The 16,584-nt window shown below is 42.1% G+C and overlaps 1 protein-coding gene across 1 annotated transcript in view; it reads left to right on the top strand.

The window, feature by feature from the left end:
• LOC306923713 (teneurin-3) overlaps positions 1-16,584 on the top strand; it is a gene marked incomplete at both ends in the record, with an annotated part of 232,390 nt that overhangs the window by 158,162 nt on the left and 57,644 nt on the right. The window contains one exon of the mRNA XM_079501976.1: positions 4,639-4,758. Within this exon, the coding sequence (XP_079358102.1) occupies positions 4,639-4,758 (120 nt within the window). The remainder of the gene's footprint in view (positions 1-4,638; positions 4,759-16,584) is intronic.

Genomic DNA, 16,584 nt, shown 5'->3' with positions numbered 1-16,584 from the left:
CGACGATTGGGCCAAAAGAAAGTAATATTTTATTATCTACTAACATAGCCGCCCGGCGCCCGTGCCTCAGTGTTGAGGCGGGGAGTAAAATATTATTATTATTATTTTTTGCCTTTTCCAAGTAGGCTATTACCGGTGCAACCTCGTTAAATTTTAAGTAGCACCTTAATAAATTAAGTGTCATATGCAACCTATTAAGTCGCACACTGGAGCTCTGAGAACAAGATGACACCAAGGCAGCGCCACACACACATGTTCTTAAGTTTAATGAGCAAACACAGAGAATTATTATACATTTGCACAAGCCACATTACGTGATCGGAAGCTGTGAGTCGTCATGACTGATACAGAAGTAGGCAAGACAGGATATGAATAGCAATGGATACATGATGTTCTAACAAGCAGATGGCAGCTGTACTTCTACAGTGACAGTGCACTTGGGCCTGCTTGATAATGGAGAGCACATGGTGTCAGAAATACATATTTAGTTTGACTGCCAGGATTAATTAATCTATTTATCGCGCATTGCCAAGGTTTTTCCCCTTTCAACGCTTATTTTGAAGAGCCAGATATCCGTAACCGGGTGTTACGATAACAGAATGCTGACCAGTTGTTGCTCTCTTGCTCGGTGCAGAAAAAACGACCGCGAGTATCACAGCGCCTGCTGTGATACCTTGTTTTCACCAGAAACGACATTCATTGCGCCAATTTGGAAATACAGGCCATTGAAAGCGGCACATAGAGTGCAAGTGGTTGCGCGCGCATCTTCAAAATGGCCGTGTCCACTGTCACACTTTACGCTGGGATGCTAACGAGAGACAGCTATCGATGCGATCCGATCAAAACATGGATTAAAGAATATGAAGCCTAGAAAACGTAGGCTACACTGTTGGTGGACTGCCAGACTAAACTTAATCTAGGCTTTCTACGCTTCTGGCGGGCTCTGTGTTAATGTACTGCTTACATTTCGAATGAGTAATTCACTGTCTTGCCGCCATCTTGAGTAAGATAAAGAATATAGCAGCGCGAGAGCATCACCATAATGAAAATATCATGAGCTATGGGAATCACACTGAATTAAATCATGATTAATTTATTCTTAAGGGCTTACTGATGTAATCACACAGTACATTTACATTAGACAGGAAGTAAATTAAGTTTGGTCTTTACGCCAATGCACCCCAATCCGACTGGAGATCCCTGATGTCATCAGTATTTGCCCATATACAGTATGGAGATCTATGTATCTGTCAGGCCTTGTCCCTTTTATGTCCATATATGAAGAGCTCTTTATCTGTCAGTCCTTGGTCCTCATTCACAACGGCGTTTACGCTCATAAAGTGACGTTACGTGAGCGGAGCGTGAGCGGACAGGCATTTACGTGGATTCCCACATTACGTGGGAATTCATGAACTTGAACGTGAACTTGACGCTGACGTTGGTTGGTCGGAAATTCCGCAAAAAGCTGTGCCAGCTCTCATGGTCATGTACGGCTTGCGTAGATTTATTAAGACGGCTTTAGTCTACATGCTGAATCAATTAAAAGTCCCCAAACCTCAGATAAAATATGTAGGCATGTGTCCCCAACATTGGTCAGCACATAAAAAAATGATAGCCTATATAAAAGCCAAGTATCACTTGTATGCCTATATGCATGCATTCTAGAGGCAAGTTAGCCTAGAGTCCCATACAGAAACTGCCCCCGAGCCCGACACCTTTTTATTTATTTATTAGGATATTTCTAGCATGCGCGATTGGGGCTGCTCACTCGGCAGCCTTCTACTCGCAGTGCAACGCGTTGTGAGCTTGTAGATCGGCTCTCACGGACTCGTGCTGCATGTTAAAAAACAAACTCACAATTATAATAAGAACATACACTTAACTGCATTCTGCACTGTCGTTCACACTTCACAGATATGCCGGTCTGACAGACAGACAGCAGACGGAGTCACTAGGGCAAATTAGCCCTATATAAAAAATAGAAGACCACATTAGCCTATTTGAATGAATGGCATCAGCGTGTTTGAAAGTCGGCCAGTCATATCATAGTTTTAAGCCAGCTCACCTCCACTCGCGCTTGTTCACAAACATGACGGACAGACAGGCAAGAAAGGCTGATGATGATGATACAGTTATTATTACTGTAACTCGCTGATCAGCATGTTGACAGAGACTCAGTCAATTAAAGTTTCATGTAGGCCTAAATGCCTTTGCTGCAAGCACATATCTGCCTCCATTTGCGTCGTGGTATTAATTTATAATAATGTATATTGATCACATGCGGACGCCACACAGAATAGCCAACTCTTACCTGCAGCTGAGGAAACATACAACGTAGTTGGATCGGATGAAATATAGCCTTTAGTCCAAATCCCACAAGAAAAAAAAGAAAGAAAATATGTCCTGTGTCCATGCATGTCCATATATTTGCTTTCCAAATCCGACAGTGCAGGGCAGGGAATCAATCACCGCAGTAGACTAATCAATAGGGCCTTTTATCATTGCTGAGTTTCAATATATATTTGGTCGTGTGGTGAACAGTAGCCTACAAATTAACTTCTTTCATATTATGTGAAAGTAACTGTAACATCAGTTAACTTATTAACGTTCTGACATTTAACAAGGAGTGAAGCAATGCGTGCCAAGTTGGCAAGTTTCGTTTATAATTATATACATATATATAACTCGCGCTGTTTGCTTGAAGATCTGTCCGTGCAGAGACCCGCCTGTCGAAATGAACTGCTCTACAAGCTCATCGCGGCTGTTGTATATAATTTAAAACTTGGGAATCCTCTTTGCAGTCTATGATGACGTATTTCGATATTTCCTGTTGCCTTATATGGTCGTGACTCGTGGATGTTCCATCAAACCAGGCGACACCAGGCGAATCGCTTGGAAAAAATGCGGAAAGGATACACTCGGCGATCCGCACAAATGAAGTGATTACACCTGGTTCCCTGAATAACACGGGACTTAACCGTAGCTTGATCGGACGGATTTTCCGATATCTACACTGTGGCGTATTTCTCCTTTGTGAATGAGGACCCTTGTCCCTTTTTGCCCATAGACTGTATGGAGATCCCTGACGTCATCAGTAAATGCCCATTATACAGTATTGATGGGCACGCCCCCTTTTGTGCCCATAATGGAGCTGAGTGATTTGTTTGTGCCTGAAGCCATGACGATGATACATATGTTCTCATTATGATCATGGGTATTCTCTAAAAGTGTGAAAAACATATTTTTCATCATTCCCTCTCTCTCTCTCTCTCTCTCTCTCTCTCTCTCTCTCTCTCTCTCTCTCTCTCTCCCTCTCTGTTGGTGTTCTATCCTCCTCCATGGTAGAACATGCTACTATAAAAAGGGGAGAACATTAGACAATTGGAAACACCTATCGATCAATTTATCCCAGACCTACTCTTGTGAGTCACTCCCCCCACCCACAGCAGTCTTAATTGAATGAGAGTTCACATAAATGCTAAGTAACAGCCCCTTATCGGCTTCCTTACTGCTGGCATGCCAATGGGGATAGGATTTTTTACAGTAGGATAGGATTGTACGATATGCTTACACAGCTTAAGAGTAATTAAGTATAGTTATAAGATTATGGACAGATGCTGGGATGTGTCACTCTCCTAAAATGGCTGCTTTTTGGAAACCACTGCCTAGTTCTGGGAGCTGCCCACACATACCGTAAAGACACTATCTGTGTACAGCCAGGGCTTAAGAAGATGGATGTGTGGAGTAATTTGTGTCACTGCTGCGACCCGCATGGCATGACGACGCTTTAATGCTTGTAGGTAAACTGTTAAATCTAAGTCAGCATCTCGACTCTCGAGAGCCCTCATTTGGAAGACTTATAGGCTCTTAGAGGGGATAGAGAAAGAGGGGGAGAGGAGAGGAACACGCCAGGTGGCTGTCGCATGAATAATCAACCACTGACGTTAAGTGTGTCTGTGAACTTGTTTCGTAGTGTGTCCACGTGTGTTTACTGTGTGTGAACTGTGCGTGTGTTGCTGTAACTGTCAGTAAATCAACATGCTTCATGGCAGGGAGATTGAGGGACCATGTCCACAGAAAGTGATTTGGGGGGGGGGGGGGGGGGGGGGCTTTGTCAAAAGGGCCTTTCAAGGGCCTTAGGTACCCTCACAAAAACATGGATTTTTGGATTACATTACAGAAAAGTCCTATCTGATTTAACAACGTTAAACTCACTTTGCCAATCACTTTATGCATGCGCATACCCTCTATTGATGCCCGCAATGTTCAAACCTATCAACCTCTGCTGTGCTCGAACGTCTTGTCTTATCTGTGTCATTAGCAAAAATTGGCTAGCTGAATCAACGTAAACATGGACTTCTCATGGTCGTGGTTGCGATTCAACATTGGGTTGTACATTCCGGATTGGAATCAGGAGGATCAAAAGACCGGCAGTCCTCTCCAAAAGTGAAACTGTTGAAGCACCCAGGGCACTGTGCCAATAAGTGTGACGCGTGGGCTTTGGGAAGAGAAGCGATCCAGCGTGTCTTTAGTTCTGGAAAACTTTTCTGGAGACACGTACAGCCCATAAGAAATGCCTGCTCTTGGCAGTGATGCATCGCTTGTTTGTTTACCGTCTTGTTTTTGTTCTGAACACAGCTTGGCATCCATCATTCGAGGTCAGGTCCTGACGGGAGACGGAACACCTCTGATCGGAGTCAACGTGACCTTCCTGCACTACCCAGAGTATGGCCACACGGTCACACGACAGGACGGCATGTAAGTACCTGTCCCCATGTGGGAGTTTCTTTTAGCAGACGGCAGCAGAATGCCTACTTCTCAAAGTACCCAGGGTGGGCAGCATCTGGGTGGCACAGGCGAAATGTGTCTGCCCACCAACTTGAAGACCGGGCTTCAGTTCCTCCGTGGTGCCTAATACTTAATTAGTATTTAGTATCACCGGGCGGTAACACCTGTGAAGGGAGTAAGGAAGCGGCCCGGAAGTAGGAAGAGTTATTCTGTGTGCTTATTATATAGCCCATTGACCATGTTCATGGGTCAGAAGCTGGGTGGGGAGGGTGATCTCTGTTGCTGCACAAGTGACTCCTGTATTAGAGGAGACATGTGGTTGTCTAATCCTCGGTTCCCAAACTTTTCAGCCCAAGACCCAAAAGATAGAAGTGCTGTCTACTCTCCCCAGGACCCAAACTTACAAAAATACATTATGAATCACTTAAGCCCTATTTCAGAAACAGTGAAAATAACAGATCTACAAGCTCAGTGAGCTATTTTTCACTATTATGTACTTAATCAAGTACAGTACATGATAGTACAGTATAGAGCATCGCAGTCCCGTCGCAGTCCCGCCACCGATGAGCGGCCCGGAAGAGAATTTCCAATAAATTTTTCCCATAGACGTTTCAGAAAGTATTTATTTAAAGAAGCAAAGCCTCGGACAAAGCGAACTCGGATGGTGACAACTCATGACAATAATTTGTTGGGCTGAACAAATAATTAGAAAAAAGAAAAATAGGGCTGGGTACAACACTTGTTTTGTTGTTTTTCTTCTTTCTAATTATTTGTTTGGCCCAAAAAGTTTATTGCCATGAGTTGTCACCATCCGAGTTGGCTTTGTCCGAGGTTTTCAGGTCTTTAAATAAATACTTTCTGAAACGTCTATGGGGAAAATGAATGGGAAATTCTCTTCCGGGCCGCTCGTCATCATGGAATGGGACGGAACTGCGACGCTCTATAGCCTTCCTACTGTATGTTCCTATGTGTTAACGTGAATGGTTCATGTGCTGTTATGTATTGTTGCTTCTGTCTTGTGACGTATCCCCTAGCTCTGGTCCATAGCCTTAATGCCATTGCATTGAGGCTATATGGGACTCTCCATTACCTTTTAACAAAATACTTTTTGTTTTAACCAACAAATATCACTTACCCTACCTTTCATATCTCAATACAAGCAAGTAGGCAAAAATACACACTCAATAAGAGAAATATAATATAATATACACACCCTTGGAGATTTAGTGCACATTACTGCAGCAATTCTACAAGATGTCAATGCTTTCAGTCCAAGGTCAACTCAATTATGTTCAGATATACATCACATAAATTGGTTATTTAAAGGGAACATTTTTAAATCATATTTCCCAGTGGAAATGGCAGGGCCTTTTGTTGAACCAGGAAGTTTAAGGTCACATGGTCCCATCCCATCCCCAATGATGTGACATAATTGAAACAACCATGTACTGTCTGTAGGCTACTAAATGATCATGATAACATGAATGGTCTGGAAGAAAGAACTACAAAACCATTGTCCTCTGAGTCTGCAGATGACAGTATATTTTCGGTGCTGGGTGAGATCTGAGAAACCTGTGTTCCAATGGATCCAATGCAGTCATTTAGTTACAAGCTCTAAATGGCTTGTTAATACTTTTCTTTACTTAAATATTTATAAAACTCAGACAGACTTAACCACTTTCAACCTGGCGTCCCTATTTTGGGCATGTCATTATAGGCAAAATGTCAGTCCCTGCACAATTTACGGTACACTAATAAGACATAATAAGGCGTAATTAGAAATAATGTGTTGTTTGTTATTAGAAATAATATATTTTTTATTAGACAAACACATTTATACCCTAATTTTACAAAAATAATTCCTACATTATGGAATTGATTGGTCTTATAAGATTGATTGGTCTTATAAGAAATCGCATAAGACTAATACAATACAAAGCCTAATAAGAAATAACATGTTCTTTCAACTTCTTTATTATGCTTATATTTTATGTTATTTCCATGTATTATCTAATGTACTCTACATTGAACACGACACTATTAGGCTTCATTAGAAATAACAATACGTTATTTATTAAATGTTATTTCTACTTATACAACCTTTCCCGATCTTAAACTTCAAATGGAGTTTACAGACTGGCTGTGTGTGTATCTTTCTATGTTACGTTGCTCCTTGATCACTTTAGTCTGACAGATAGAAGTAGCCTAATATACACACAGTCACAGACTACCACATATTCTCCTTTGTGGGTTGGCACCAAAACATTCTAGGCACCAAGGAAGAGTGGGCTATATTTCCCCACTCACCTACCCAAGGAAGAGTGGGCTATATTTCCCCACTCACCTACCCACATTACATAAAGCTGTGTCGACACTCACGCCAACCATAACTATATGACTCCAACGCAGTCTCACTCCCAAGATGATAAACGGGTGACGGCTTGGGCTTGGGGACACAGCAGCAATGTCTTGGATTCCACCGGGGATTTATTTTTTGTAGCAATAAGCTAACATATTTTTAACACATGGCCGAGCTACACAGAGCGCTTGTGTGAGTGTAATACGAGCAATCCGTGTTTAATTTACGGTACAGGTCCGTTGTAATTAGATGTAACGTAATGCAAGTAAGTAAAAATTTAATAAATAACATATTATTTCTAACAGTGTAGAACATCATGGAACATGACTGGATTTCCCTGGATATTTATTTATTTTCCTAAACGGCAAAAACAGCAGAATAGCTCTCAATGCATTCCATCGCAACATGTTTGTAGACTGGCTATCTTCACTATTGAGCAACAATAAATGAGGGCATTAATTGACCATAAAACCTTATAAACATAGAGAGATACAAGGTTTCTGCCCGACAGCGGCGATATGCTGTATAATGTACATGTGGTTTTCTCTCAAAGTGAAAGTGCATTGCAGCATGATAGCGGAGCAGTGCACCTTATCAGCACTGAAGGAAATTATGTTTACGTATGTAGAATGCACTATAGAATGTGTACAGTCCCTTTTTGCAGTCAGCAGTGATAGTGCAGATGAAAGCTTCATTTCCTATACAGTCACGAACAGTTAGAGAGCGCTTTCATCATGGAACTCCACACAAGCGTCTGCACATTCATCTTTAGATTGTGTTCATTGCGTCAGCTGTGTGTGTGAGTCTGTGGACACGAGACGCTACATTCAGTTCCCTCTTCAGTCCACAGCCCTCCATTTCATATGATTTGTGTTTTTAAAAGTAACTAAGTACATTTACTCAAGTTCTGTGCTTAGTACAGTACTAAATACTTGCCATTAATATAGTGGTTGCAATTGCAAAGGTATTAATTGAGTCCTGTGGTGGGAGTTCTGCTCTGGTTTTGGTGAATATTAAGTATATCCGGTCATTTTGTGAGGGTCACTGGGGGTCACGCATTAAAAATAAATGAATCCACAAAACTACCGTCATTAATGCTATTTTTACCATATATAGCAAATTTCGTTGCCCCTCTGTAACATAATGTAACATTTTCATAGCGCTTTAGTGCTCAAAGCGCTTTACAATGGTTCATTCATTCATACATTTGGAGGTGAAGTGGCGAACAGTTGACACCAGCGTCCTCACTTCCCACATTCACACACCAATGGTGGCAAGCTCACACCGACCAACTCATGGCAGGCAATGTAAGGTTCAGTGTCTTGCCCAAGGACGCTTCAACATGTGGACAGGAGGTGCCGGGATTCGAACCGTCGACCCAACGATCATTGCTCTACCTCTTGAGCCACAGCCGCCCTAATAAATAACATGGAACTATAGTTTTGTGCTGCTGCTGGCGTAGTGATACTGGATACCAAAAAATAGTTCCATGTGACAGAGGGTTCCAATTTGAATGAAAGTTGCGCTATATGGTAGAAATAGATCAACAATACAAATGATGCTAGGTTTCTGTATTAATTTATTTTTAAGGCGTGACCCCCAGTGACCCCCACAAAATGACTGGAACTACTTAATATTCACCCAAACCAGAGCATAACTCCCACCACGGGCAATCAATTAATACCTTTACAACCACTATATTAATGGCAAGTATTTCCTACAATTTGAAGTCCAAAAATCAGAACTAACCCTTTAACACAGCCGACGCGAATCGCGTATCAATACGTTATCAATTAATCAAACGTCGGGTGCGGATCACGTATCAATACGTTTCAATCACTTTTTTATAGCATACTTTCATTCATCTTTTTACCCACCCGGACAATGAAGAACCATCGCCCTATCATTGCTGCTTAGTCCAGCTCACGTGATCAGAAAAAAAAAAAAAAAAAAAAAAAAACCCTCCCCTCCTGAAAACAGGAGGGCGGGCCGCTTTACGTGTAGAAGCCAGTGTAATGGCTGCGCCCATGCCGATCTAGTCTGTGTTTGAAAAGAATCAAATTTCACCTAACCTCGCCTCACCAGGCTTTCCACCTCGGACATTTGATTCCCCCCTCCCCTCCTGTTTCTCCAGGAGGAGGATCTTGCGAGGGGGTACATGCTCTCCTCTGTCTCTCGGAAAAAAACATGACGAACGCTGAACGGAACGCTGCCTGAACACATATGCACCAGATCGGCATTGCAATGCAACGTCTGCAACACACATGGACAGATGCATGTTTCCTTCTTCATACTGTAGCGACCAAACGATCCCCGAGCCTACAATACTACGAACTAACCACAGTATCGAGGGGCCGCCACGACAAGACAGTGTTCCGTTGGTGGATCACGTATCGCCATGCAGAGCCGTCATAATCGGAGATCGCTCAGACGTGTGATTGTAACGCTTTTTTATTCATTATAATTGTAGTGATAAGACCGCAATGAACGCGTCGGGGACGTAATCGACCCGGGTGTAATGTATAACGAACTTTTCCGCGACCTAAACCGTGGTGTTGTCATCTGTGGAAGTCATTTTTTCCTTCTCGTCGACATCACAGCCGGGTGACGCTTTTTTTTCCCTCCATCGCCCCCAAGCTGCATGCCCATAGCCTGGCTTGGCCAGCCTCATAGCGGGGATTCACTGAAGATTCTTCCCCGGAGGAAACATCAGTGAACCCTCGCTATGAGTCTGGCCGTGCCAGGCTAGCATGCCCAGGCATGTTCCCCTACACTAGCTTGAAAAACAAAATCAGCTGATGACAACGCGTCTCACCGTTATACTATAGTTCTGAACCGAACGGTGGAATGGGACTTTTTATAGCCGTACGGATCAAGACTTTTGCTGCCCAATGTGCCCATGACCCCCCCCCCCCCCCAATGTTACTGCGATCAAAACAATGAAAGCAGTGAGATAGATTAGGCGAGGCGGCAATCATCATCATCATCAAAAAGAAAGCATAGTTATGAAGGTTTATAGTCAGACATTGACAGGCAGATATAACAATAAACACAATAAATATGCTATACATCCTATACATCGAATGAAAGCCCTGAATGTGTACTTTTACGAGGAAAAGAGTAAACATTGATCCCATGTACAGTTTGTCATAAATTGGATACTGGGTGGATGCACATTGCGCCCACCAGATATAACTGCAGAGAAGACATGGACCCGAACTCAATATTCACAAAATAAGGCCTATAGCGACATATAAATACTATATACCGTATGAAACAGAAGACTCTCTGCTTTCATAAGAAAAAAACTTCTACTGTAGTAATAATAAAAATCACACCCATGTGAAGTGAGTGGTGCAACTCTGTCCCATATTCTGTTCTCTGCTTATTCAATACAGCTCGCTATATACGGACTGAGGCAGAAAGTCATGTAAACCTTTTATTTACAGTTTGGTCTGTAAACTTCTACTGTAATAATAAAAATCACACCCCTGTGAAGTGAGCGTTGCAACTGTTCTGTACTTATTCACTACAGCTCGCTATATACGGACTGAGACAGAAAGTCATGTAAACCTTTTATTTACAGTTTGGTCTGTAAACTTCTACTGTAATAATAAAAATCACACCCCTGTGAAGTGAGCGGTGCAACTGTTCTCTACAGTTGCGCGGTGCAATGGTAGAGAACAGTTGCACCGCTCACTTCACAGGGGTGTGATTTTTATTATTACAGTAGAAGTTTACAAACTGTAAATAAAAGGTTTACATGACTTTCTGTCTCAGTCCGTATATAGCGAGCTGTAGTGAATAAGTACAGAACAGTTGCAACGCTCACTTCACAGGGGTGTGATTTTTATTATTACAGTAGAAGTTTACAGACCAAACTGTAAATAAAAGGTTTACATGACTTTCTGCCTCAGTCCGTATATAGCGAGCTGTATTGAATAAGCAGAGAACAGAATATGGGACAGAGTTGCACCACTCACTTCACATGGGTGTGATTTTTATTATTACTACAGTAGAAGTTTTTTTCTTATGAAAGCAGAGAGTCTTCTGTTTCATACGGTATATAGTATTTATATGTCGCTATAGGCCTTATTTTGTGAATATTGAGGAGTTCACGTCCATGTCTTCTCTGAAGTTATCTGGTGGGCACAAGCTGCATTCAATAACCAATTACTGTCTAACTGTAGATGGGATCAATGTTTACTGTTTTCCTCGTAAAAGTACACATTCAGGGCTTTCATTCGGTGTATAGGATGTATAGGATATTTATTGGGTTCAATTTTATATCTGCCTGTCAATGTCTCTGACTTTAAACCATCCATAACTCTGCTCGCTGTTCAAGATAACCACTTCCAGGCAAATGCAGGTGTTGCAAAAAGGTCAATATCTCCAGAATGGAACATGGTAAAATCAAAATGTATTTTTTTAATTGAAGTGGACAAGTTCAGCTTTCTTTTGTTGTATGCGTGTGATTCTCGCTATAAGAGAACATTTTGCTGTGGGCCCCCGAACAAGGCCTTTGTGCAATGTTAAACGGTAGCAACATCCAAATAGGCCTGTCGAGATCTTGTAGCAATCAAAGTGTTAACACAATCAGCTTAGTGTATCCATCTGGTCAAAACCATGGAGAGCTCCCTAGACGAGCCTTTCTTTCTTGGTAAACAGGGAAGTGAACGGCAGCACACATGCGCGAACAGCAAGGAGTATGGTGAAGAAGGAGAGGCCAACCCCCACAAAAAAGAAAAAAAATCTGAATATTTTTCTTTTGTTTGATATCACTGAAAAATCCATCAATTGGATTAGCTAGGACGGCTCCACACGTCCTACGGTCTAAATGGGTTAACAGATTTACTGCCACCTGGTGGACGCAAGAGCCGACCCGGATGTACTTGGTTTTAATGTGATGCATGTCCGGTTTGGGCGGTGAATTGGACATATTGAGTACTTTCTCATTTTGGTACTTTCCGTACATTTTGATACCAATACTTTTGTACTTTTAAGTACATTTTGTAAGTAAAAAATCACACCCGTGTGAACTGAGTGGTGCAACTCCGTGTGGGGGCCCCCAGTGAGTCCCCCGGAACTTTCAGACCCACAGGAACGCGCCCAGGGTGCCAGCCCGGTTCCGGCGAGCCGCCCCGTGTCCGAAATGGTCGAGAAATGACAGAGTTACTGTGTGGGGGAATTAGCATTTAGCAGACACCTCTCTCTCTCTCTCCCCCCTCCCCCTCTCTCTCTCCCCCTCTCCCCCTGCCTCTCTCTCTCTCTCTCTCCCTCTCTCTCTCTCTCTCTCTCTCTCTGTGTAATTAGCAGGCAACAGTGCAACACTATCTCTCTCACTCTCTGTTTCTAGCACAACAGCTCCACTTTTGCCCCTACTGGTACTCTAAACATCGGGACATAGTCACATAGAGCACCGAAGTCTGACGTCACTTTCAGTAGAGGGCACCAACACACAGGTTCATGTATTTTTTTATTTGTATTGAAATCTCCATAGGGCGATTTTAGGTCGCTTCATATAAGAACTGTGTTTGAAAAATAAACCGACCACCCCGGCCTTTCTGTCAGGGGCGTGGCTGTGCGTCGTTAATGATGTCGATTCATATTTGATACAGCCAGTTTCTGGAGAAAATGGAATTAATGTCGCCGCAAAAGCCTTGAAACTACATATGAATGCAATGTCGCTGCTAATATACGTCACGCCCAGCTGTCAACACATTGCGTTCCTGAGATTCCTCGTTGACATAAGCTCAGCTGGTGGTGACTCGACTCGTACTAACCACGAAACATTAAATATCAATAAAATAAAAATAAAAATAAACGTAATTGACATTCAGTTTCTGTTGTGCGACGGAGAGATGCAGCCACACGCATACCCGGAAATGTAGTCTCTGGGTTGTTTGACTCGTTTCTAACGCTTATTTTGTTACTCTTTGGGTATATTTGTACATTTCCACCTTCAGTCGATGCTTCATATCCATATGAGTGAAAAGGCCGGGTTGATCGGTTTATTTTTCAAACACAGTTCTTATATGCAGCGACCTAAAATCGCTCTATGGAGATTTCAATACAAAAAAAAAAATACATGAACCTGTAGACTGACGCCCTCTACTGACAGTAGAGGGGAGTGACGTCACATCGGTGCTCTATAGTCACATAGGTTAGGACATAGGGACATTGCTGTTCCTTGCACCACTCAAAAAATGTCAGTATGTTTTTCACTACTGGTTTGTTGTGGATTATACTGTAGGTGCATGGATTGAACAATTCTGGTCTGGACGCTTCGCACTGGATTGTCTCCAACACACCAAGTCTGTGTATACTCTGATCTGTTTTACCGTTCTGGGCCTGACTCTTTCTGGGCTCATTGTGATCTAGGTCTTGCGTGTTGGGGCTAAGGGCGACAGGAAGATTATTTTAAATAAATGATGGGTTGCTTGCAAGCTATTTCATAGCTTGGTCGCATACACGCACGTGTGATTTGATCAATTCAAATCAAAATCAAATCACATACACACATAACCCAGCATGTGGCTTCTGTAACTGTGATGGGTCAAGCCGTTAACCAATTTGCAGTGGTGAAAAAAGTGCACTACTCAACTACGCACTTGAGATACTCCTGGTAAACTTTTACTCAACTTCACTCAAATTTGTACTTGAGTTAAAGTACATGCTTTACAAAAAATACAAATACATACAAAAAATGTAAGTATTCAAGTACAAATTACAAAGATAATTTATTTTTTTAATATCAATCTATTGCTCTATTAAAATGTAGACATTTTCCACAAGTTTATTTAAAAAATATGTTGCATTGCTGCTCATTGTGATCTTGTAGATTACTTTTTATTTGCACCATATTTGAAATAGGGCTTAAATAGTTTATTCATAATGCACTTTTTCATTAGTATCTAAAAATACAAATAGGCCTACTCAAGTAACGTACATAAACTCTATAAATATTCATTATGTCAAACTGTGATCATGTCACTACGGTCAAATTTGGCATCCTACAACAGCCACCGCACGTGTACCGAGCCCATTTGACGCTGAACAAATGCAACCAGGGAACTGTAAAGACGGTTTTCTGGAACGGAAACAACAAGCAGTACCGTACTCCTATTGACCCAAAATCTCAGACGCTGGCAGAACTTAATTGGGGCCTAATACTCCACGGATACGGCTCACGGTCAGACATCCTTCACCCTGTCATGCTGAACGACCCAAGACAGCAAACTATTTCACGACAAATGATTTCGCCCATAACACGGAAATTTCATCTGGGTCAGCCAAAATCGGTGTCTGTGGACACCTGAACGCAGGGGTGCAGTGTCTTACACTGCGTTATTTGTGCTGCTGCATGAGCACACCTGCTGCAATGCTTCCTTTCCATGCTGGTTCTTCTACCCACTGGGCCTCTGTAACCCTTTTCCTTCCAAATTATTTTGGGGGGTCCCCAAATAAATAAAATAAATAAAAAATAAAAAAATGGAAATGAAGAGTTTACATATAGTACACATAGTACATGCATACACCTTCCCTAATGATTATATCTGGTTTCAGTATTTATTTATGGTGTATTGTCTCTATTATTAAGGTTATTGTAGCAGTCAATTTATATTGGGGGTCGGGCGGGGCGGGGGCCCCGAGGCGTTGCCAAAGCATTTTCGGGGGTCCCCGGCCAAAAACGTTGAGAACCCCTGGTGTAAAGTAACTGCGTGCATTTACTCAAGTATTGTATACTTGAGTGCAATTGTGTTATGAGGTAAATTTACTTTTCTATTATTTTTTTTTTTATTTTTTTTACATTTTATACTTCTACTCCATATTACATATCAGAGGCAAATATTGTACGTTTTATTCGACAGTTACAGTAACAATGACTTGCAGATTTAGATTATGTATTTATTTGAGGTATTTTTGGAGCTTTTCTGCCTTTATTGACAGTACAGTATAGATTGCAGGACATGGGGGGAAGACTGGGCAGGGACACGCAGCAAAGGTCCTTCAGGACCGGAAGACTGGGCAGGGACATGCAGCAAAGGTCCTTCAGGACCGGAAGTCGAACTCACTGTTAGGCTGCATGAAGCGGCAAGCCTATATTTGGTAAGCGCCTTAACCACTATAGGCCCCAGGCCACCGGTGCCCCAGATTTAGATTATTATAACAAAACAATAGCTACTTTAGCACTACTTAGATCAGCTATTTTCAAAAACATTTGAATATATTGTAATATTGCTACTTTTTCTTACACTAAGTAAACAGTACTTATTCCACCATTGTATCTTGCACATTCCCTTGTTGCACTTTTTTGTTGAGATGCTAGTTATACAGTACAGAATGTATGTTGGTTATTTGTTCACATAGGCCACTTATTTAAATAGACATACAGTTGGCTTCACCAAAAATGTTTTTTTAGATAGCATGCTGTTTAGACAGATGCTGCTGTAGGTGTGTTTTCCGAGTACAAAATGATCTTTTCTTTGCAGTTTGCACTCTACTTGCTGTGCATAACCATTTATCCACCTGTGGTTTGTTGACTAGGGTTCTTGCCATTCACTCCGATCTCACACTTTGTAAATCGCCCTGGAAAAGAGCATCTGCTAAATGCCAAAATTGTAATTGTAAATGTTTCCCTATCTCTCACTGTCGATAAACACAAACATGTCTCATCAGAATAAACATGAGCCGTCTGTGGTAGGTGGTCCGGTCGTTAGACAGGACCTCTCTGTCCCCGTCACTGGGTTTATTTATGATGATCCGTTCTGCTCTGCACCCGCAGGGGACGGAGACATGTAAAAGAAATGAGAGGGCGGCGAACGGCTCTGAGAGAGAAGTCATGGCTTTTATCCAGTAAAAAGGCTGTCTCTGTCAAGCCCCGGCAGCAGCTCTGCGCCACCCTATAACAATTCCTCATGCAAATGTCACAGCGGTTGAGGCCATTTTGAACGAGGCTGTTTAAAATGCATTGAATCAGGGAGGGCTGAATCAATCAGCCCGCAGTGTGTGTAAAACATAGGATTACTGTCTGACCTTCTCCCGCTATTACCGCCCCAATGGCCAGATACATAACGCAACGCAAAGCAAACACACACTAGGCAAATAAATGCACATCCCACGTGTGTGTAGAGGGCGGGAGGTGAATTCACCTCGCCTGGTCACTTTCAGCTTGGTGTCCCTATTTGCGGAAAATAAATAAATAATAATGAATAAGTAAAAACCCCAAAATACAAAAATTCTACATGGTCAGGAGAATCTAAAATACCAGATGTAAAATCGAGACACGTGAGTATATAGAGCAGGGGTCCTCAATAGGCGGACCGCGGTCCGGTCCACCTCTCTGTGGACCCTGGGCAAAAAAATGTTTTTTTTTTTTTTTAACTTGACAAAATAAAAGTGTTCTTTGTGCCTCAACACAATACCTCTCATTTGCT

This window comes from Electrona antarctica (assembly GCF_951216825.1).
Source record: "Electrona antarctica genome assembly, chromosome: 1".
NCBI lineage: Eukaryota > Metazoa > Chordata > Actinopteri > Myctophiformes > Myctophidae > Electrona > Electrona antarctica.
The sequence above is the reverse complement of the archived record's forward strand: the minus strand, read 5'-3'. Positions and strand labels throughout refer to the sequence as shown.